The 21,576-nt window shown below is 40.4% G+C and overlaps 1 protein-coding gene across 12 annotated transcripts in view; it reads right to left on the reverse strand.

Moving 5' to 3' along the window:
• The window catches only part of HHAT (hedgehog acyltransferase), a 388,363-nt gene that overhangs the window by 78,824 nt on the left and 287,963 nt on the right, over window positions 1–21,576 (reverse strand). For 11 of the 12 annotated variants that reach the window (XM_063672407.1, XM_063672403.1, XM_063672404.1 and 8 more), the window contains one exon: window positions 15,181–15,382. The exons of the other annotated variant lie outside the window; for it this stretch is intronic. In XM_063672407.1, coding sequence (XP_063528477.1) covers window positions 15,181–15,382 — 202 coding nt within the window. The remainder of the gene's footprint in view (window positions 1–15,180; window positions 15,383–21,576) is intronic. 12 annotated transcript variants of the gene reach the window in all.

A 21,576-nucleotide genomic window follows, 5' to 3' on the forward strand; every position in this document is an offset into this window, starting at 1 on the left:
AAAGAATCGAACTCCACAAACCACCAAGAAAAGCCAGTTTCAACCATTTACATTCACACTGTGGATCTCATCTTTGGCTCAGTACTCGTTCCTGAGATTATGGTTTCTCAGGTGAGAGTTTGCATTAAGCAGGGAGAAGGTATAAGAATGCCATGATAGCCGCCAATGATTAGAGCAGGACACCTGTCTTGCTCCAGCAGAAACTGAGCAGCCAAGCAAAGGCAGCAGAAGGCCAAGCACTGGCCAGTCCTGGGGCTCATCAGTCCAGGAATAACTGAAAATGGTTTCTATTTCAAAGCCTTCTATCTGTCACATAGCCGACTCAGTCATGGAAAGTTAAAAAGAACCCTTGAAAATGCTTTTGCCATACTAAACATATTTGAACTAACGTGGAATTATTTTCAGAATTCTACCTCTTAGACCAGAGAGGTTAAGATTCAGGCTTCCAATTCCCACAGAGAAGAAAATGTACAACCAGTGAATTGCATAGTGTGTTTCCTGCATTGCTAATGATCCTTAGGAGTGGGAGATAATGCTGTGGGGGTGCCAATGGGTCATAATCCACCAAGGAACACACTGTTCATAACACGCATTGCTTTTTCCAGACCCAAAGGCCAGGGTGAGCACTAATAAGCTGGCACAACAGGCTAATTTGATGTGTGGGATTAATATGTTAATTTAATGCTCTCCTGTTTGGTTAAGTGGTTTCTGTTCCTAAATTTCTAAGCATGGAATTCAAATCCCTTTATATGGGAACCATGTGGCCTCTCTAACCACCCTTCTTCCATTTGTCTTGGCAGCCTCGTGACCTGGATACAGCATGCCCATGCCTGACTTCAGGCAGCGTGTGCACTGTTCTCCCAGCCTGCAATGCTAGTCTTCTTCTCCCTCCTGACCCTAGCCAAATCCTACTGTTGATTCTCCAGGGTGCTATTCAAGCCTTGGCTCTTTAACGAACCTTTCCCAAAAGCTTAGCTCACACTGACCACCATGAACGTCAGCTGCCTCTGTGCCTCATTCTGGCCACTCACACGTAATGCTTTACAGTGGTCCTCAACTGGTCTGTGCACATCTCACCTCTCCATCTGGATCATAAGCCCCTAGGGGGCAGGGATGAACTCTCACAGCTTTCTTTTCTCACTGCCAGCACTCTCATTTTATGCAACCCCTGAGTACCATCACCACCGTGGACCACTCCCCCTCCATGAAATCTCCCCTCTTCTTGGTTTCTGTGAAATCACCCTCTAGATTCTCCTCCTCCTCAGCTCCTCCTCGATCCAACTTCTCAATGTTGGTGTTCCTTGGCTGCCTTTTCTTCTCTTTGCATGCGTGCATGCACACACACACACACACTCTCTCTCTCTCTCTCTCTGAGTCTCGAATATTCTCATGGCTCCAAAATATCATCTATATGCTCCCAAATTTCTATCTCTAGCCTGGACCTTTCTTCTAAGCAATGCCTGGGAAGACTAGGTCAATCAGTATTTTATTATGTCTATAAAGGCAAGTTCATTTGTCTTATAGATCTCTTAGCTCTTCATAGAGAGAAGCTCCCATTTCATGGTTTTATTACGTCTTTAATCCAAAGCAGTCATCATAATATGAGTACTCTGATAGGAGGCCAAGCAAGACACCTTCATTCATGGCAGGGATCATGTCTTATTCAGTTTAGAATCCTTCAGTAATGTGCAAAGTGTCTTCTACATAAGGTGCTGAGAATTTTTTTCCTAAATGAGTAAGTTAAGAAATGAATAGCCATGTTGACTATGCCTAAGTGGGCTCAGTCGAGAAAGGGCACCATTTTCTGGAGAAAATGGCTTATGTCCATTAAGTGCTTGATTTCAATTTGTTGAAAGAACTCCAAATGGTGGAGGAATAGAAGGCCATGAGCCATTATCAAACACCACAGCTCTTCTCAAATTTGCTTTATACTTCCTCAGAGGCTTAGTTGGGGCTTGGACTACTGACCCCTAGCGAAAAGGTTTTCTAATCAGGCCAACTAGATATGTATGTCTTGCCAAGCGGTGAGTTAGGATTCCACAGAATCAAATAACCATAGTTTGGATCACGTTGATCAATTTACAATCAACAATACTTTTAAATTGGTTGATTTCTTAAACCCAATTTGGAATTCTCTATCTTCAAAATCAAACTAATCAATATGGCCAATACATTGAATTACCACCACCATAGAGTCTTCGGGTTCTCTCTGATGCCCCAGAACATCAAATCCCTGCCATGACCATCAGACTGATTCTCGGTGGTTTTCACTGGGGGCATGTTTCCTCAATTAAGTGTATAAATAGAAATTTTACTGCTCCAGAAAGGATATAAATCAGCTCAGCAGGACACTCTTGGGGCAAAGAGGCGGAGGCAAGGCTGGGAGAGGAGAACGTATTTAAATTATTCAATGAAATGGAAATCAGGGGTAGGAGTAGGTGAACTATTTGAGATATAGATTCTCCTTTGGGTAGGAATAATCGACAAGCAGCCTGAAGGAGCCTTCCTTCAAAGGAGAGATCAAATTGAGAATTGGCATGAAGTGGTGTCACTTCAAAATGTTTCTTCTGATTAAAATATTTCAATGCTAAACAGAAATCCTCACTCCCTGGAGAGTACTTGTACAGAGAAAAAGCATAGCGCTCCAGCAGTAACTCCTCTACGTCCACCCAGCTTGAGTGCTTTGTGAAAATGCCTTTTGTCAGCTTCCTACAGCTCTGTGCCTCAGTGAGTCACAACCAACAATCCCTCCTCTCATAAAGCAGCAGGCTACCATGAAGACTAATTCCTCCTTACCCCATTCTTTCCTGTATATATATTTTGTGCACTGAGCATTATAACAGCAGTTTGCTATCGCTAGACCTATTTGTATCTATGCTGCTGCTTAATAAGATAATCCCCCGATACTCAATAACTCTCAGTTTTAGTTTTTTTCAGTATTCAATCTATATTCTTCATGTTGCTGCATAAGCCTATTTCATCTTAAACTCCCTCAGTGAATGAAGTCAGAAAATATCATTCATTCTTTCTTTTATTCAAAAAGGCACTGTGCCAGGAATTGGGATAAGGGTCAAGAATACAGTATTTCTGACCTTATGAGGCTTACAGTTCAGTGAGGGAATAAACTATGTCAAAAATTTCATTTCAACTGTGATAAATATAGCAGAAGAGAACATATACAAGGTACCCAAAATAAATTATCAAATGGGATCTAATTGAGTTAGGAGGGCCAGTGAAGGGTTTCCAAACTAGATATCATTTGAGCTGAAATCTGAAGGATGAGTAGGGGTGGAGGGGAAGAAAAGAGAGCATCCTAGGAGATGGAAGTACCTGTGTTGGGGAGCTGAGGCTAGAGGGATCAGGTATGTAATGAACAGAAAGAAGAACAGAGAGGTGAGGGGGGAGGAGTGGGTAGAGGCAGTAAGTGAAAGATCAGATAGGGTGTCATAGGTCATCTTAAACGTTGTGGACCTGGTTCTAAGACAATGGGAGTCACTACAGGATTTAAAAGACAGCAACATGGTTAGGCTTTTATGGAGAAATATCACTCAGGACTATGAGGATAATAAATGGAAGGGGGAGGAAGTGGAAGCAAGGGTTTACTTAGAAGCTATTTGGTAGACCAGGAAAGAAATGAGAGCAGCTTGGATTAGGATTTCAGTAGAAATAGAAACAAACAAAAAAATTCAAGATCTACTTAGGAGGTAGAATGTACAGTACATGCAGATGAATCTGAGGGGGAGAGAGGTACAAAGGATAACATAATGGCTTTAGCCTTGAGTAGCTAGATAGATGGTGGTGTCATTTGGGGGAAGAGGGTATGCTGGAATTACTGGGAGGCAGGGGGTCATGACCTCCGTATTACACGTGCAAAGTCTGAGAAACCTGGTAGATTTCCAAGTCAAGAGGTTCAGCAGCCAGTTGTATATATGAGGTGCCAAGAGCATTAATGAAGATCATTCCAAATAACAGCAGGATCAGACACACTATAGGCCTTTAATGTTTTCTAGAAGTGGGGGTATGTTCTAGAGCTGCACTGTTTAAAATGTTGGCCATTAGCCATATGGGAGATACTGGGATCTAAATTAGTTAAAATTAAATATATTTAAAATTCAAAGTTTAAATAGGCACTAGCCACATTTCAAGTGCTCAATGGGGCTAGTAGCTACTGTACTGGACAGTGCAATTAACATTTCTGTCACCACAGGAGTTCTATCAGACAACCCTGTTGTAGACGATCAGAGGGCTTCCTATTTACAGCACTCAGCTCTGGCAAGTATTTGCGTGAATGTTCAGCTCTCAGTCTACCAACACCAAGAAATAGAATTCTTCTATATTTTGATCTCTAAATAAGGCCTTGGGGTTGAAGATGGAGATACGAAAGAAGTGGGAGGTGAAGCAAGATGGCTAAATAGAAGCCTTCACCAATCATTCTCCCTGCAGGAACACCCAATTAAACAACTAGCTACACATAAAAACCCACCTTTATAAGAACCAAAAATTGGATGAGCAATCACAGTACCTGGTTCTAACTTTGTATCCCTGAAAGTGACTCTGTAGAGGGTAGGAAAGACAGTCTTAAATTGCAATGCCACCTCTCCTCCATCCTCCAACAGCAGCCACATGGAGTGACAACTTGTGCACTTGGGGGAGAAAGATCACAGTGACTGTGGGACTTGGCACTGGAACTCAGGGCTGCCCTGTCACAGCAGAAAGTGACACTGGGCAGAACTCAGCCCAGTGCCCGTGGAGAGGACACTTAGAACAGCCCTAGTCAGAGAAGAAGCATCCATCCCAGTGGTCAGAACTTAGATTCCAGCAACTCTTGTCCCCAAGGGCTAAGGGGCTCTAAGGTCATAAATAAACTTGAAAGGCAGTCTAGGTACCAAGGACTGATTCCTGAGCAAGTCCTCATACTTTGCTCAACTTCAAGCCAGTTGATTTCGGGGACACGTGACCTAGTGAGACACCAGCCAGAGCATCCAAGGGAGTGCTTGCATCACCCCTTCCCCAACCCCAGGCAGCATAGCTCACAGCTCCAAGACAGATTCCTTCCAAACTTCTGCTTGAGAAGAGGAGACAGAAGAGTAGAGACAACTTTGTCTTGCAATTTGGATACGTGCTCAGCCACAGTAAGATAGGGGGCCAGGCAGAGTTTTGAGGCCCCCATCCCAACCCCTACCTCCCAGACAACATTTCTAGACATACCCTGGGCCAAAAGGGAACCCAATGCTTTGAAGGGAAGGATGCAGTCCTGGCAAAATAAATCACCTGTTGACAAAAGAGCCCGTAGGCCCTGAATAATCAACAGTGGTAGCCAGGCAGTGCTTGCTGTGGGCCTTTGGTATGATTCAGAGACTTGCTGGCTTCAGGCATGACATAGCACATTCCCTGTTGTGGTAGTTATGGGGAACACCCTCTGCTTGAAAAAAGAAGAGGAAAGAGGAAAGAGGACTTTGTTTTGCAGCCAAGGTAGCAGCTCACCCACAGTGGAGTAGAGCACCGAGTAGGCTCTTGGGGTCCCCAGTTCCAGGTTTTGGCTCAGACATTTCTGTACCTGTCTTGGACTAGAAGGGAGCCTACTGTCCTGAAAGGAAGGACCCAGGCTTGGCAGCATTCATCACAAGCTGAATGAAGAGCCCTTGGACCCTGAATGAACACTGGCAATAGCCAAGCAGTACTTGCCACAAGCCTGGGGTGGTAGTAGCCATGGGAAAAGACTCTTCTGCTTGTGAAAAGGAGAAGGAAGAGTGGCAAGGACTTTGTATTGCAGCCTGGGTGCCAGCTCAGCTGTAGTAGAATAATGTACCAAGTAGATTCCTAAGGTTTCTGACTCCAGGACCTGGCTCCTGGATGGCATCTTAGGACCCACCCAGGACCAGGAAGAACCCATAACCCTGAAGGGAAGGATACAAGTCTGGCTGGCTTTGCCACCTGCTGATTATAGAACGCTAGGGCCTTGAGCGAACATAGGTGGTAGCCAGGCAGTAGCTATGGTAGGCCATGGGCAAGACCCAGTACTGTGCTGGCTTCAGGTCTGACTCAGTGCAGTCCCAATAGTGGTGGCCCACAGGAGTTTTTGTGTCACTCCACCTCCAGCTCTAGGCAGTTTAGCACACAGACTCCATTTGTCTGGGAGAAAGTAAGGGAAGAGAACAAGAGTTTTTGCCTGGCAATCCAGATAATTCTTCTGGATCTTTTCTAAGATAACCAAGGTGGTACTTCTATGAGTCTGCAAGACTCACAGCATTACTGGACATGGGGTGCCCCATAATGCAAATACAGTTAGAGCAACCAAAAACTTAGATCACAACGCCCAAGTCCCTTCAAATACCTGGAAAGCCTTCCCAAGAAGGATAGGCACAAAGAAGCCCAAACTGTGAAGACTACAATAAATACCTAACTCTTCAATGGCCAAATACCAATGCACCATCCACAAGCATGACAACCATCCACGAAAATATGACCTCCCTGAACGAACTAAAGAAGGAACCAGGAATAAATCACTGAGACACAAAGATATGTGACCTTTCAGGCAGAGAATTCAAAATAGCTACTTTGAGGAAACTAAATGAAGTTCAAGACAAAACAGAGAAGGAATTCAAAACCCTATCAGATAAATTTAACAGACACTGAAATAATTAAAAAGAATCAAGCAGGAATTCTGAAGATGAAAAATGCAACTGACATACTGAAGAATGCCTCAGTCTCTTAGCAGAACTGATCAAGCAGAAGAAAGAATTGGCACACTTGAAGATGAGCTATATGAAAATATAGTCAGAGGAGATAGAATATAAGAGAACGAAGCATGCCGATAAGATCTAGAAAATAGCCTCAAAAAGGCAAATCTAAGAGTTACTGGCCTTAAAAGGGAGGTAAAGAAAGGAAAAGACAGGGGTAGAACATTTATCCAAAGAGATAATATCAGAGAACTTCCCCAAACTAGAGAATGATATCAGTATTCAAGTACAGGAAGGTTACTGAACATCAAATAGATTTAACCCAAATAAGACTACCTCAAGATAACCAAACTTCCAAAGTCAAGTATAAAGAAAGAATCTGAACAAGAAATGGGGAAACGATTCCCTATTTAATAAATGGTGCTGGGAAAACTGGCTAGCCATATGTAGAAAGCTGAAACTGGATCCCATCCTTACACCTTATACAAAAATTAATTCAAGATGGATTAAAGACTTACATGTTAGACCTAAAACCATAAAAACCCTAGAAGAAAACCTAGGCAATACCATTCAGGACATAGGCATGGGCAAGGACTTCATGTCTAAAACACCAAAAGCAATGTCAACAAAAGCCAAAATTGACAAATGGGATCTAATTAAACTCAAGAGCTTCTGCACAGCAAAAGAAACTACCATCAGAGTGAACAGGCAACTTACAAAATGGGAGAAAATTTTTGCAATCTACTCATCTGACAAACGGCTAATATTCAGAATCCACAATGAACTCAAACAAATTTACAAGAAAAAAAACAAACAACCCCATCAAAAAGTGGGCGAAGGACACGAACAGACACTTCTCAAAAGAAGACATTTATGCAGCCAAAAGACACATGAAAAAATGCTCATCATCACTGGCCATCAGAGAAATGCAAATCAAAACCACAATGAGATACCATCTCACACCAGTTAGAATGGCAATCATTAAAAAGTCAGGAAACAACAGGTGCTGGAGAGGATGTGGAGAAATAGGAACACTTTTACACTGTTGGTGGGACCGTAAACTAGTGCAACCATTGTGGAAGTCAGTGTGGCGATTCCTCAGGGATCCAGAACTAGAAATACCATTTGACCCAGCCATCCCATTTCTGGGTATATACCCAAAGGATTATAAGTCATGCTGCTATAAAGACACACACACACGTATGCTTATTGTGGCACTATTCACAATAGCAAAAACTTGGAACCAACCCAAATGTCCAACAATGATAGACTGGATTAGGAAATTGTGGCACATATACACCATGGAATACTATGCAGCCATAAAAACTCTGATGAGTTCATGTCCTTTGTAGGGACATGGATGAAGCTGGAAACCATCATTCTCAGCAAACTATCACAAGGACAAAAAACCACACACCACATGTTCTCACTCATAGGTGGGAATTGAACAATGAGAACACTTGGACACAGGAAGGGGAACATCACACACTGGGGCTTGTTGTGGGGTGGGGGAAGGGGGAGGGATAGCATTAGGAGATATACCTAATGCTAAATGATGAGTTAATGCATGCAGCACACCAACATGGCACATGTATACATATGTAACAAACCCGCACGTTGTACACATGTACCCTAAAACTTAAATAAATAAATTTTTAAAAAAGAATCTAAAAAGCAACGAGAACAAAGAAACAAATAACATACATTGGAGCTCCAACACATCTGGCAGAAGATTTTTCAATGGAAACCTTACAGTTCAGGGGAGGGTAGGAAGACATAAAGTGCTGAAGGAAAAAAACTTTTATCCTAAAATAGTATATTCAGCAAAAATATCCTTCAAACACGAAGGAGAAATAAAGACTTGCCCAGACAAACAAGCTGAGGAATTTCATCAACACCAGAACAAGAAATGCCAAGGGCAGTTCTTCAATATGAAAGAAAAGGATGTTAATAAGCAGTAAGAAATCATCTGAAGGTGCAGAACTCATTGGCAATATCAAGTACACAGGAAAACACAGAATACTATAATAATGTAATTGTGGCCTACAAACTACTCATATATTGAGTAGAAAGACTAAAACACAAACCAATAACAAATAACAACAACAACTTTTAAAGACATAGATAGGACAATGAGACATAAATAAAAACAACAAAAAGTTAAAAGCAGTGCAAACAAAGTTAATGTGTAGAGTTTTTATTAGTTTTCTCTTTGCTTATTAATTTGTTTATACAATCAGTGTTAAGATGTCAGTTTAAAATAATGTGTGATAAGATTATTTGCAAGCCTCATGGTAATTTCAAATCAAAAAACACACTACAGATACATAAAAAGCAACAAATTAAAACACACCACCAGAGAAAATCACTTTCACTAAAAGACAGAAAGGAGGGAAAGAAGAAGACCATAAAACACAAAACAAATAGTAAAATGGCAAGAGGAAGTCCTTATGTATAAATAATAACATTGAATGTAAATAGACTAAACTCTCCAATCAAAAGACAGAGTGGCTGAATAGATTAAAAAACAGGACCCCATGATCTGTTGGCTACAAGAAACACACTTAACCTATAAAGACACATAGACTGAAAGTAAAGAAATGGAAAAAGATATTCCATGCCAATGGAAACCAAAAAAGAATATCAGCAGCTATACTTAAATCAGACAAAATAGATTTCAAGACAAAAACTATAAAAAGAGACAAAGATACATATCATCATTATATAATGATAAAGGGATCAATTCAGCAAGAAGATATAACAGTTGTAAATAACATATGCAACCAATATTGGAGTACCCAGATGTATAAAGCAACTATTATTAGAGCTAAAGAGAGATACCCCAATAACAGCTGAAGAAATTATACACCCCACTTTCAGAATTAGACAGATCATCCAAACAGAAAATCAACAAAGAAACATCGGCTTTAACCTGCAGCACAGGTCAAATGGACCTAATTGACATTTACAGAACATTTCATCCAATGGCTGCAGAATACACATTCTTCTCCTCCATGTATGGATCATTATCAAGGATAGACCATATGTTAGGCCACAAAATAAGTCTTAAAACATTTTTAAAAATGAAATTATATCCACTATCTTCTCTGAACAATGGAATAAAAGCAGAAATCAATAACAAGAGGAATTTTGGAAACTATACAAACACAGGGAAATTAAACAATATGCTCCTGAATGACAGACGGTCAATGAAGAACTTAAGAATTGAAAAACTCCTTGAAACAAATGATAATGGATACACAACATGCCAAAACTGATGGGATATAGCGAAAGAAGTACTAAGAGGAAAGTTATAGCTATAGGCACCTACATCAGAAAAGTAGAAAAACTAAAAATAACCTAATGATGCACCTTAAAGAATTAAAAAAGAGCAAACCAAACCCAAAATTAGAACAAAGGAAACAAAGATCAGAGAAGAAATACATAAAATTGAAACAATGAAAATACAAAAATCAATGAAACGAAAAGTTGGTTTTTTCCAAACACCACATGTTCTCACTCATAGGTGGGAATTGAACAATGAGAACACTTGGACACAGGAAGGGGAACATCACACACCTATGCCTGTCATGGGGTGGCGGAAGGGGGAGGGATAGCATTAGGAGATATACCTAATGTAAATGATGAGTTAATGGGTGCAGCACACCAACATGGCACATGTATACATATGTAACAAACCTGCACGTTGTGCATATGTACCCTAGAATTTAAAGTATAATTTAAAAAAAAGAAAAGTTGGTTTTTTGAAAAGATGCATATAATTGACAAGCCTTTAGCCAGACTAAGAGAAAGAAATCAAGAAAGTAATCCCAATTATAATCGCTGTGAATAAAATTAAATACCTAGGAATTAACCAAAGAAGTGAAAGATCTCCACAATGAAAACTATAAAACACTGATGAAAGAAATCGAAGAGGACACAAAAAATGGAAAGATATTCCATGTTCATGGATTGAAATAATATTGTTAAAACATCCATATTACCTAATCTACAGATTCAATGCAATCTCTATCAAAATACTAATGACATTCTTCACAGAAATTTTAAAAAAAATCCTAAAACTTATATGGAACCACAAAAGACACAGAATAGCCAAAGCTATTCTGAGGAAAAATAACAAAACTAGAAGAATCACATTACTTAACTTCAAAATATACGACAAAGCTCTAGTAACCAAAATAGTATGGTATTGTGCAAAAACAGACACATAGATCAATGGAACAGAATAGAGAACCCAGGAACAAATCCACACATCAACAGTGAACTCATTTTCAACAAAAGTGCCAATAACATACACTGGGGGAAGGACAATCTCTTCAAAAAATGGTGCTGGGAAAACTGGATATCCATATAAAGAAGAATGAAACTAGACCCCTATCTCTCACCATATTAAAAAAAATCAAATCAAAATGAACTACAGACTTAAATTAAGGTCTCACAATATGAAACTACTAAAAGAAAACACTGGAGAAACTTGCCAGGACACTGGAGTTAGCAAATAATTCTTTAATAATACCCCATAGGCACAAGCAACCAAGCAAAAATAGACAAATGGGATCACATCAAGTTAAAAGTTTTTTGCACAGTAAAGGAAACAATCAACAAAGTGAAGAGACAACCCACAGAATGGGAGAAAATATTTGTCAACTGTCCATCTGACAAGGGATTAATAACCAGAATATATAAGGAGCTCAAACAACTCTACAGGGAAAAAACCTAATAATCTGATTAAGAAATGAGCAAAGATCTGAATAGACATTTCTAAAAAGATGACATATGAATGGCAAACAGGTATATGAAAAAGTGCTCAACACTAAAGTCAGAAAAATTCAAATCAAAACTACAATAAGATATTATCTGTCCCCAGTTAAAATGGCTTTTATCTAAAAAGCTGGTAAGGATGTGGAGAAAAGGGCATCATTGTACACTGTTGGTGGGAATGTAAATTAGTACAAGACCACGGTATGGAAAAGAGTTCACAGGTTCCTCAAAAAACTAAAAACAGAATTATCGTATGATTCAGCAGTCCTATGTCTTGGGATATACTCAAAAGAAAGGAAATCAGCAAATTAAAGAGATATTTGCACTCCCATGTTTACTGTAGTACTATTCACAATAGCCAAGATTTGGAAGCAACCTAAGTGTTCATCAAAAGACAAAGACAATGTGGTATATATACACAATGGAGTATTATTCAGCCATAAAAAAGGATGAGGGCCTATCTTTTGCAACAACATGGATGGAAATGGAAGTAATTAAGGGAAATAAGCCAGACACAGAAAGACAAACTTCACATGTTCTCACTTGTTTGTGGGAGTTAAAAATTAAAACAACTGAACTTGTGGAGACAGAGAGTAAAAGGATGATGACCAGAGGCTTGGAAGGGTAGTTGGGGGGAAGGATGGTTAATGAGCACAAAAATATAGTTATATAGAATAAGAGGTAGTATTTGGTAGCACAATAAGGTGACTGCAGTCAACAATTATTACATATTTAAAACTGACTGGAAGAGTATAATTGGATTGGTTGTAACACAAAGAAAGGATAGATGCTTAAGATGATGGATACCCCATTTACCCCCATGTGATAATTACACATTGCATGCCTGTATCATCTCATGTACCCCATAAATACAAACACCTACTATGTACCCACAAACATTTTTTGAAAAGAAGATATGACAAAGAAAAAATAATTTTTGTTATTTAGAGATCTGCTAATCTATCTTAATAAAACAGATGAAGGATATAAACCATGAAGAAAGGGTGTGATGGTTAATTTTATTTGTAAACCTGACTGGGCCCAAATATTCACTTAAGTATTATTCATGGGTGTTCTGGTGAAGGTGTTTCTGGATGAGATTAACATTTGAATCAGTAGACTGAATAAAGCAGATTTCCTTCCCCAATGTGAGTGGGCCTCATCCAATCTGTTGAAGTTCTGAATAGAATAGAAAGCTAACACAATATCTTTTTCTGTCTTCAAGCCTGACTGTCTTTGAGCTAGGACACTGGTCTTCTCTTGCCTTTTGGTGTTTTTTTTTTTTTTTTTTTTTGGACTGGAACTTACACCATCAGCTCTCCTGGGTCTGAATTTCTCAGCCTACAAAATCACATGGTCTAATTCTGTATACTAAATGTCTTTACCATCATCCCTATCCCCCTACCCAAACACACACACATCCTATTGATCTGTTTCTCTGGAGAACTCTGAATAATACTGAGGATGTGAGGGGCATGCAGAATTAACTCACAAAGCCAGTAAGTCTTCATTTGGATTTTGACAGAAGAACAGGAAATTGATTCATGGAAAGAGAGGGAAGAAGGGTAACCTAAGTGGGGAAATAGTTTACTCAAAAAATTGTGTGCATTTGGATGTTGTGTGGAACTACATAAGAAACAGGGTACTGGAGGACGACTCTACGTCTGGACAAGTGGAGGAAGAACTAAAGAATCAACCTGATATGAAAGCACTAATTGTGCACTGATTTAACACTAACGCTCACTCAGACAAGGGATAAACAGAGTAATGGGAACCTGGCCATGTACTCAAGGAGTGCATCGTCTAAATAGCTGTAACTGCCTACCAGGCTTGTAGGTGATAAATATAGGTTTCATATATTCTTGCTCAATAAATATGCAAGCCAAACATCATATTTGCAACATATAAGACAAATATTTTGCCAAAAAAATGCATATCAAAAATTACTATGTACCAAGGTATCTGAATTGTAGATGGAAGGTCAAGTGAGGTGAATGAGTGAGTTCTGGAGCAAGCTGTGATGGAGCAAGGTAGATAGGCAAGACTTCATCCTGTGAGTAAGTGTGCTTGATGCCTTGATTTATTTTGAACCCAAATGAACAGGCCACAGGCTACATGGCACAGTTGGGTTACTCTAATGTTTTAGATTTCTAAAATTATTACTAGCATAAGCTATGGCTCAAAGGCCACAGAGCATTAAGTTCAAGGGTAATGTTAGTTGCTTCATGAAAGAGCACAGAAATGTGTTGCAGGGCTACAGAATGGGCTGAAAAGAATCTTCTGACTTTCAAAGGTGATAACTGTGTTTTCAGGCTTTGGAGCAGAATGCTCAGATTTGAGGATGAAGATTAAAATTTTTATGATACCATCCTTTTTGGTTTTCCTGTGTGTTACATAGCCATGGCTTTCACTGAAATACCATTTTCTGTTAGAATCCACTGGCATTTCTTTCCTGCTGATGGCTGGAAAAATATTTATCTTTATACATACATGAGCATATTTAAATCCCCTCCAATGTGTTGTTTGACTACTCAGTTTATTTCAGTTTTTATTGAAATAACTGTCCACTTGTACTATGGCTATCTTTATAAAAACATATGTAAATGTATTCTGTTTTGACAGGGCTTTTTAAAGTGCATTTACTTTAGTTATTCATACTGGGTGGGATTTAGCCACATTAATCATTTTTCAAATTTTCTGTGTGTGATTGCCAGCCATGAACACTGATGCCAGCACATTTCTTTTTAGCTACTTTTTTCGGGGTTAGAGGAATATTGCTACATCTTCAGAACTGATGATTTCCTACAAGATTGTAATATATCATATACCACATTCGCAAGATAAAAGCTATGCCCATAGTTTAAAATCACTTAAAATATATGTGTAAAGAGAAATGTTTGATTTTCCAAATCATTTTCCTGTAAAATTGAACTGCTTCTTAAAAACCTTAGCTGTTTTTTATACTACTATATACAATACCTATCAAGGATTTAAAATTCCAGTTATACTCAGTATCAGCAAGGTCATTCTTATGCACCATTGGTAGAAATATAAATTAGTGTACTTTTGTCTACAGGGCAGTTAAGAGTTAATAAGCAATATACATAATGAACATTAAAGATGAGAAAAACCTTGAACCTGGAAATTCCACTTATGAGAATTCATCCTGGTTATGATATTCATCTTAATACAGTTGATAGTTGCAAAAAACCTTTAGAATAATATGATTACTAATAATAGGAGACTAAAATAAATTATGGCATCCACATAAGGGAATTCTATGTAGCCATTAAAAAGGGTGGTTAGGTATGGACTCATTGACTTAAAAAGGTGGTCCTGATACAATCATCTCTCTGTAATAGAATTTGTTTTAATGTTATATACATAGGTCTGTTTGTATATACACATAGAAAAAAATTAGAAGAATGGATCTTAACATGGTTTCTGTTGAAAGGTTATTTGCTTGTTTAAATGTTCTAATTTTTACATAATACATTTTTTATAGTTATACACACACACACACACACACACACAAACGCACATATATGCACTACAGAAGCTTCTTTTCCAGCTGTCTTGCCTCTAGGCATATGGACTTTGAACCAACCTAGTAGAAAGGGCCCATAGTGGGGGCAGGGAATCTGATGGCCCCATCCCTAATAAACCTGATCTGCCTAGTTCCACTGTCCCCTAACACAGGAGCAAGGATCCTGCTCACCAGACTGTCCTGGATGCAGGGAGTCTCCACCAGCCTCCGGACTCCATTCTCCACAGTGACTCCCAGCCAGTTGAGTGCTGCCCAGTACCAGAGGTAGTCGTAGCCGCCATGCCAGTAGCTCACAAATGCAAATGTCATCGCCGTGGAAAACAGTGTCCCCAGCAGGCCATGCTGGGACCCACCCACTGGAATGTACACATACCTAGAGAAAGAAGAGGCTGTTAAGAGTCATACAGAGGGCTGCCCTTCAACTCTACCTGCTCCCTGGCTTGACTCTCGTGTCACACACTGCTGTTCACATATGCACATCCTTCCTCACTTCCAGGAGGCCAGATTCCTTGGATTCTCCATCCCACAAGGAGCTGGCGAAAACCCAAGCCTCAGCTCTGCAGGGTGTTAGGTTAAATGAACACACAGGCTCAAGAGCTCTCATTACTATACTAGAGCAAAATAGCACTTACAAGAGGCAGGGCAAGAAGTCATGAATTTAGAGTTTCTGAAAGGCATGGACCCAATCCTGGAAATCCAATCACAGAATGGCAGTTAGGCTTCTGGCTACATGGGGCCAGCAACCTTCAAGGCAAGTGATATGGTTTGGCTGTGACCCCACCCAAATCTCATCTTGAATTGTAGCTCCTATAATCCCCACGTGTCATGGGAGGGACCCAGTGCGAGGTAATTGAATCATGGGGGTGGGGTTTTTCCTATGCTGTTCTCGTGATAGCGAATAAGTCTCACACGAGATCTGATGGTTGTATAAAGGGCAGTTCCCCTGCACATGCTCTCTGGCCTGGCGCCATGTAAGATGTGCCTTTGCTTCTCCTTCACCTTCCGCCATGATTGTGAGGCCTCCCCAGCCATGTGGAACTGTGAATCCATTAAACTGTTTTTTCTTTATAAATTACCCAATCTTGGGTATTTCTTCATAGCAGTATGAAAATGGACTAATACAGCAAGTATGGATTTTGCAGCTCAAACTATTAAGTTTATGGTAAACCCATTATTTAAATGCAATTGGTAAGATCACGTTCCTAAACAGGCAGGAGCTGGGTGCAGCAGATGGGTGCCAGAGACGGTTCCCCAGCTTTCTAGGCAGGTTGCCCAAAAGCAGTCGTGAATTCACAATAAAGAAAAGGGCTCTGTACTCACAGGGCAGCCAAAGTACCAGACAAAATGCATAGCTGTCCCCTGGATATGTTCTCCATTGCCCAGACAGCTGCCTGAGTATGTAGAGATGGTACTATGTTCTTCAATCAGTATTTTCCTGCTTGAGTTGGACAAAACTCACACCTTGAGCTGTTAGGACCTGGAAAGCTAGGAGCATACCCTTCTTGCAATAGCCTTTTTAAAAAGCCCATAGGCCTTTGTTTATTCCTGATCAGTGCTTCTTTGTCCAACCTTCCTCCAGGAGGGAAAATGAAAAAATCCTTTTCTGAATACACAGTATGTTCCAAGTACTAGACACTTTACATGTACCAATTTGTTTGATTCTTTAAAGCACCATATGTATAGTTTATACCCACTGCCCCAGCATTTTAAACAATTTAGCATTTGTCCTGTTTATATATTAATTTGGGGGAGGAGATCAAACGTGTGTTTGAGGAGGAAATAAAATTGTTTTTTGAGAGGAAATTGTTCTAGTCAAAATGTTTTCAACAGGACTATTTTATTTTTAGAGATAGCATCTCTAGATGTTACCCAGGCAGAAGTGGAGTGGTGCAATCATAGCTTACCACAACCTCAAACTCCTGAACTCAGATAATCCTCCACTTTAGCCCCCCCAAGTAACTGGGACTAAAGGCATGCACCACCACACCCAGCTAATTTAAAACTTTCTTTGTAGAGATGATAAAAGTTGCCTAGGCTGGTCTCGAATTCCTAGCCTCAAGTGATCCTCCTGCCTCAGCCTCCCAAAGTGCAAGGATTACAGGCATGAGCCACTATACCTGGCTTAATAGAACAACTGTATAGGTAGGAAGGCTAAAAATAAAAACAACTTACCAGGTAATAAATCTTTTAAAAGACTATATGATTGTAATTACTTAAAACAGTGCCACTGGACAAAGACTCTCTCCTTGACTAAACTTTAGTCAAGGTCCTTTAAGCTCTCTAGGCCTCAACCTTGGTGTCCATCTTTATTGTAGCAAGAATCCTGCTAAGTCGGTTTAGAACAAACCCCCCACCTGCAATATCTGATCATGCTCCATTATCTGGCCAAATTCTTCATCACCTGTTCTTGGTGTCTGATCACCCTGGCTGCCTTCGGGAGGAATCCTGTTAGGTCTGTTTAGCCAGAATCCCCCTATTTCCCAATGTTTCCTCTTAATATTCCACTCAATGACCCCCACCTTGCTCCTTGGCTATATCCCCCTTGTCCAAGCTGTATTCAGAATTAAGCCCAGTTCTGGCCGGGTGCAGTGGCTCTTGCCTGCAATCCCAGCACTTTGAGAGGCCGAGGCAGGTGGATCACTTGAGGTCAGGAGTTCGAGACCAGCCTGGCTAACATGGCAAAACCCTGTCTTGACCAAAAATACAAAAATCAGCCAGTCATGGTGGTGTGGGCCTGTAGTCCCAGCTACTTGGAAGGCTGAGGCAGAAGAATCGTTTGAACCCAGGAGGAGGAGGTGGAGGTTGCAGTGAGCTGAAAACATGCCACTGCACTCCAGCCTGGGTGACAGAGCAAGACTCCGTCTCAAAAAAAAAAAAAAAAAAAAAATTGAGTCCAGTTCCATACTGAGGTCTCTTTTCCCCTATTACAACAGTTCCCAAATAATTTTTTTTACTGCTTCAACTACTACCTATCTCTGGTTTTTCTTTAACATCCTCCACTCTCAAATATGTTCCAGTTTCCAGTTTAGATAATAAATTATTTGATCACCTTAGATAATCCCATTTTATGGGTGAGGAAACTGAGGTTGAGAAATTAATTTGCCCAAGGTACACAGCTGGGAAGGAGAAAGACCAAGATGCAAATCTGCATCTGTACAGCCAACTTACTGCTTCCATTACAACCCTGGGCTAATTTTTAAAGTCCTCTATATTTCACCCCAATCAGGAACAATTAAACTGGAAGGCATGTGAGAATGTAGCAGTTTCAGAAATAAGTAAAGCAAAGCCAATACTTTCATTTGTGCAAAAACAGGACCATCTTGACAATCAAATTAGCAAATAGGCATCAAGCACTCACTACAGATTAAGGGATATTCCACCTGCCGTTGAGCATGTCTTTAGGCCTTCAGGGAATTCCTGGCATTATGGGAAACAGACATGACTTTGTTCTTGCTATAAGGATAGGCAAACCTGCTTGTGAAACAATAGCAAACAATTCCCATCATTAAGCTACGTGACATGGTACAAAGTAGACCAGGAAGGTTTCAGAGTGCAGGTGAGAAGGGTGTGAATGAAGACAGTGGGGCAAAGGAGGCTGAAGGGCGAAGGCTCTCATTCTGACAAGGCCAAGAGGATGAGTTTTACTAGGCAAAGAGAAGGTTGGGCACTGAGCCAAGGACACAAAGGAGGGGTTGGATGACAAGTCAGAAAAGCCTGACAGCCCAGGGCACAGTAGTCTTATCCGGTGTTCTGCTGCCCCCCAGAGGCTGCTTGGTCATTGGTGTAGAATACTCAGCAGAGGCAAAAAAATAGGCCACAATTTGCTGCCTCCTACCTGCATGGAGGTAACCGCTGGCCCATCATGAGGCTGCCCTTAACTTTATGTAACCAGTGTTGTATGTAAAAATAAAATAGGGTAATCAAACCTATTGCAAAGGGATGAAGAACGACTTCTCTTTAAGGAAACTGTGCTGATGGCTGTTTTATAAAACAGATTATCAAATGCTCTCTTCACCCAAGAGAAGAGATTTTTTTTTAAATCGTATCTCACTATATAAAAGTGAGCTGCAGCTGGGGACAGTGGCTCATGCCTGTAATCCCAGCACTTTGGGAGGCCGAGGCTGGGGGGTCACTTGAGGTCAGGAGTTCAAGACCAGCCTGGCCAACATGGTGAACCCTGTCTCTACTAAAAATAAAAAAATTAGCCAGGCATGGTGGTGCACATCTATAGTCTCGGCTACTCAGGAGGCTTAGCCAGGAGAATTGCTTGAACCTGAGAGGCAGAGGTTGCAGTGAGCACCACTGCCCTCCAGCCTGGGCAACAGAGTGAGACTCCATCACAAAAAAAAAAAAAAAATTAGCTGCACGGTGTATGTCAGAAAACCATAGCACAAAAACCTCTCATTCTCCACACCAATGGTACTTGATCTTAGATTCAACTCCAAGGAGGACATGTTTTCAAGCTTGTGATCAGGAAGCATCTAGCCCCAAAATTACATGCCCAGCTATTTTGGGCATCTCCTGGAACCATGGCTGTTACTTTGCCTTCAAAATGACAGCCGACAAAAATCTCTGAAAATTCCTTTTATTCCAGAAATTAATATATGGCAGGTCTCCAAGGACATGAGTCTGTTTTTTTCAAACCAGAAGAGGGTACAGCTTCAAGACTGGAAGATAAAAATCCCTTCTTTATTCTTAATTCATAGAAGACAGTACGTGTGGTAAAAAGGAGAGCAAACAGGTTATTTTCTTTTACAAATTCTATCATCTTCTGTCAGTTCCATGATTAATAAAAACAGAAACATGCCTCTTTTTTTAGAAAAGCAATAGTATGAAACTGCTTACTAAGATTCGCTGCACAGTAAATTGATTTCCCAATGGAAGAAAGCAATCAGCACCACCTTCTCAGCAAAGCAAAACTAAAAAGATTGCTTCTCGTCAGTGATTATGTCAGGTTGAGTCTTCACAAAGCCTGCCTGTGCCTGGCTGGCTTTGTGTGGTCACTGCTTACAGAAGATGCTGCAGCCACCTTCTGAATTTAAAAGCATCTCACCAAATCAATGCACCATAGCAAACCCCCAACTCAGGAGGAGGAATCTATATAAATTGTAGACAGTATTGATGACTTCTACCCTTTACTGAGTGCCCATGCACCAGGTGCTTTATGCATACTATTTCTAATCATTAAAACAACCCTCCAAGGAAGTAACTAGGCCTATTTTACACAGGAGAGGTAAAATCTGCTCCTAGAATGTTGTGGTTCCAGAATCCCCAGGGCTGGGTGCTTTCGCTGATATATTTCTTGTTTAACCAAATCTTCAAAGCAGTCTCCACAGAAACATCCACTGATGTTTTATTAACCAAAAAACGTCCTTTCTAGGAAAGAATTCTTGCTCAAGAGAATAATGATTACAATTTACAAAGGGATTTGAGCCAATGAGCTCTGTTAGCCACTGCTCAGTGTCAGAAGACAAGAGGTATAACTTCCGCTTTTGAACAGACTAAGTAGTTGCCCTCTGTCCCACAAGCAGATAACACCTGTTATCTCAACTCCCTGACATCCTGCAGATGTCTGCCTGTGTCAGAAGTGGGGCATAAAAAGTTGGTGGCTAGAGTGATGCTGAGTAGAGGTACACAAAGGAAGAAGAAAATATCTAGCTACCTCATACCTACTATGAAAAACAACACAAATATACGCCCTACAGTGGGAGACAGGGGTGGTAAAAATCCATGTGGTGAACGCATTAATCTTAAAATCACAACACTTCTTTTTTCCAAGGACCTATAGAATAGCTCCTTGGCTTGCTACATTATCACTTAACTCTATGACAGACTAATCCCAGACCCCAACAAGGTATGAAGATGAAGCACCGGACACTGACAGATGTGGCTTTTACTACTGTCTCCTGCACTGAGCCGAGGGGGGCTTGCTGGTTTCCTGTAATCACTTACCCCTTCCTCAGCCAGGCTGGGGCAGGCAGTTGCTGACATCCTACTCTAGCTCCACCTTAACTTTCCACCCTTATTTCCCTTCTCCCCACTTGGTTCTGGTGACAAATCCTAAAATCCTGAATAAAGGAGGATTGGACAGCTCCGTGCCTGTGGTCATACCATTTTCACATCTAGAAGACACTCCTCCATCCTCCCTGATTTTCCAACACCTACTCAGTCTACAAAATCCAGTTGATTTTCCAACTCCAGGAAGTCTCTTTTGCATTTTCCAACTTGCAATTTAACCCAAGAACCTACTGTGTGTACCGTCTGTTCCACTGATTGAACAGCTTTTTACCAAAATGTGTCTATTATGGGTGTCATTTTAACTCAATTGTAAGATTCATTCAGACAGCACTAGATATGTGATGTGTGTATGTGTATGCGTGTGTGTTTTACACAGCTACTAGTCAACAGTACTTATATACGTAACATAATTTCCATTTACTGCTGATAGCCTCGAATAGCTTTTAAACTTGTTAAAAATTGTCACCATTGTCATGGACCCATTATAAGCAACAGAAATGAAAGGATAATTGATTATAAGGTCCTGTACCAGGTACTGGGAGACTTTGG

This window comes from Pongo pygmaeus, chromosome 1 (genome assembly GCF_028885625.2).
Source record: "Pongo pygmaeus isolate AG05252 chromosome 1, NHGRI_mPonPyg2-v2.0_pri, whole genome shotgun sequence".
Lineage (NCBI taxonomy): Eukaryota > Metazoa > Chordata > Mammalia > Primates > Hominidae > Pongo > Pongo pygmaeus.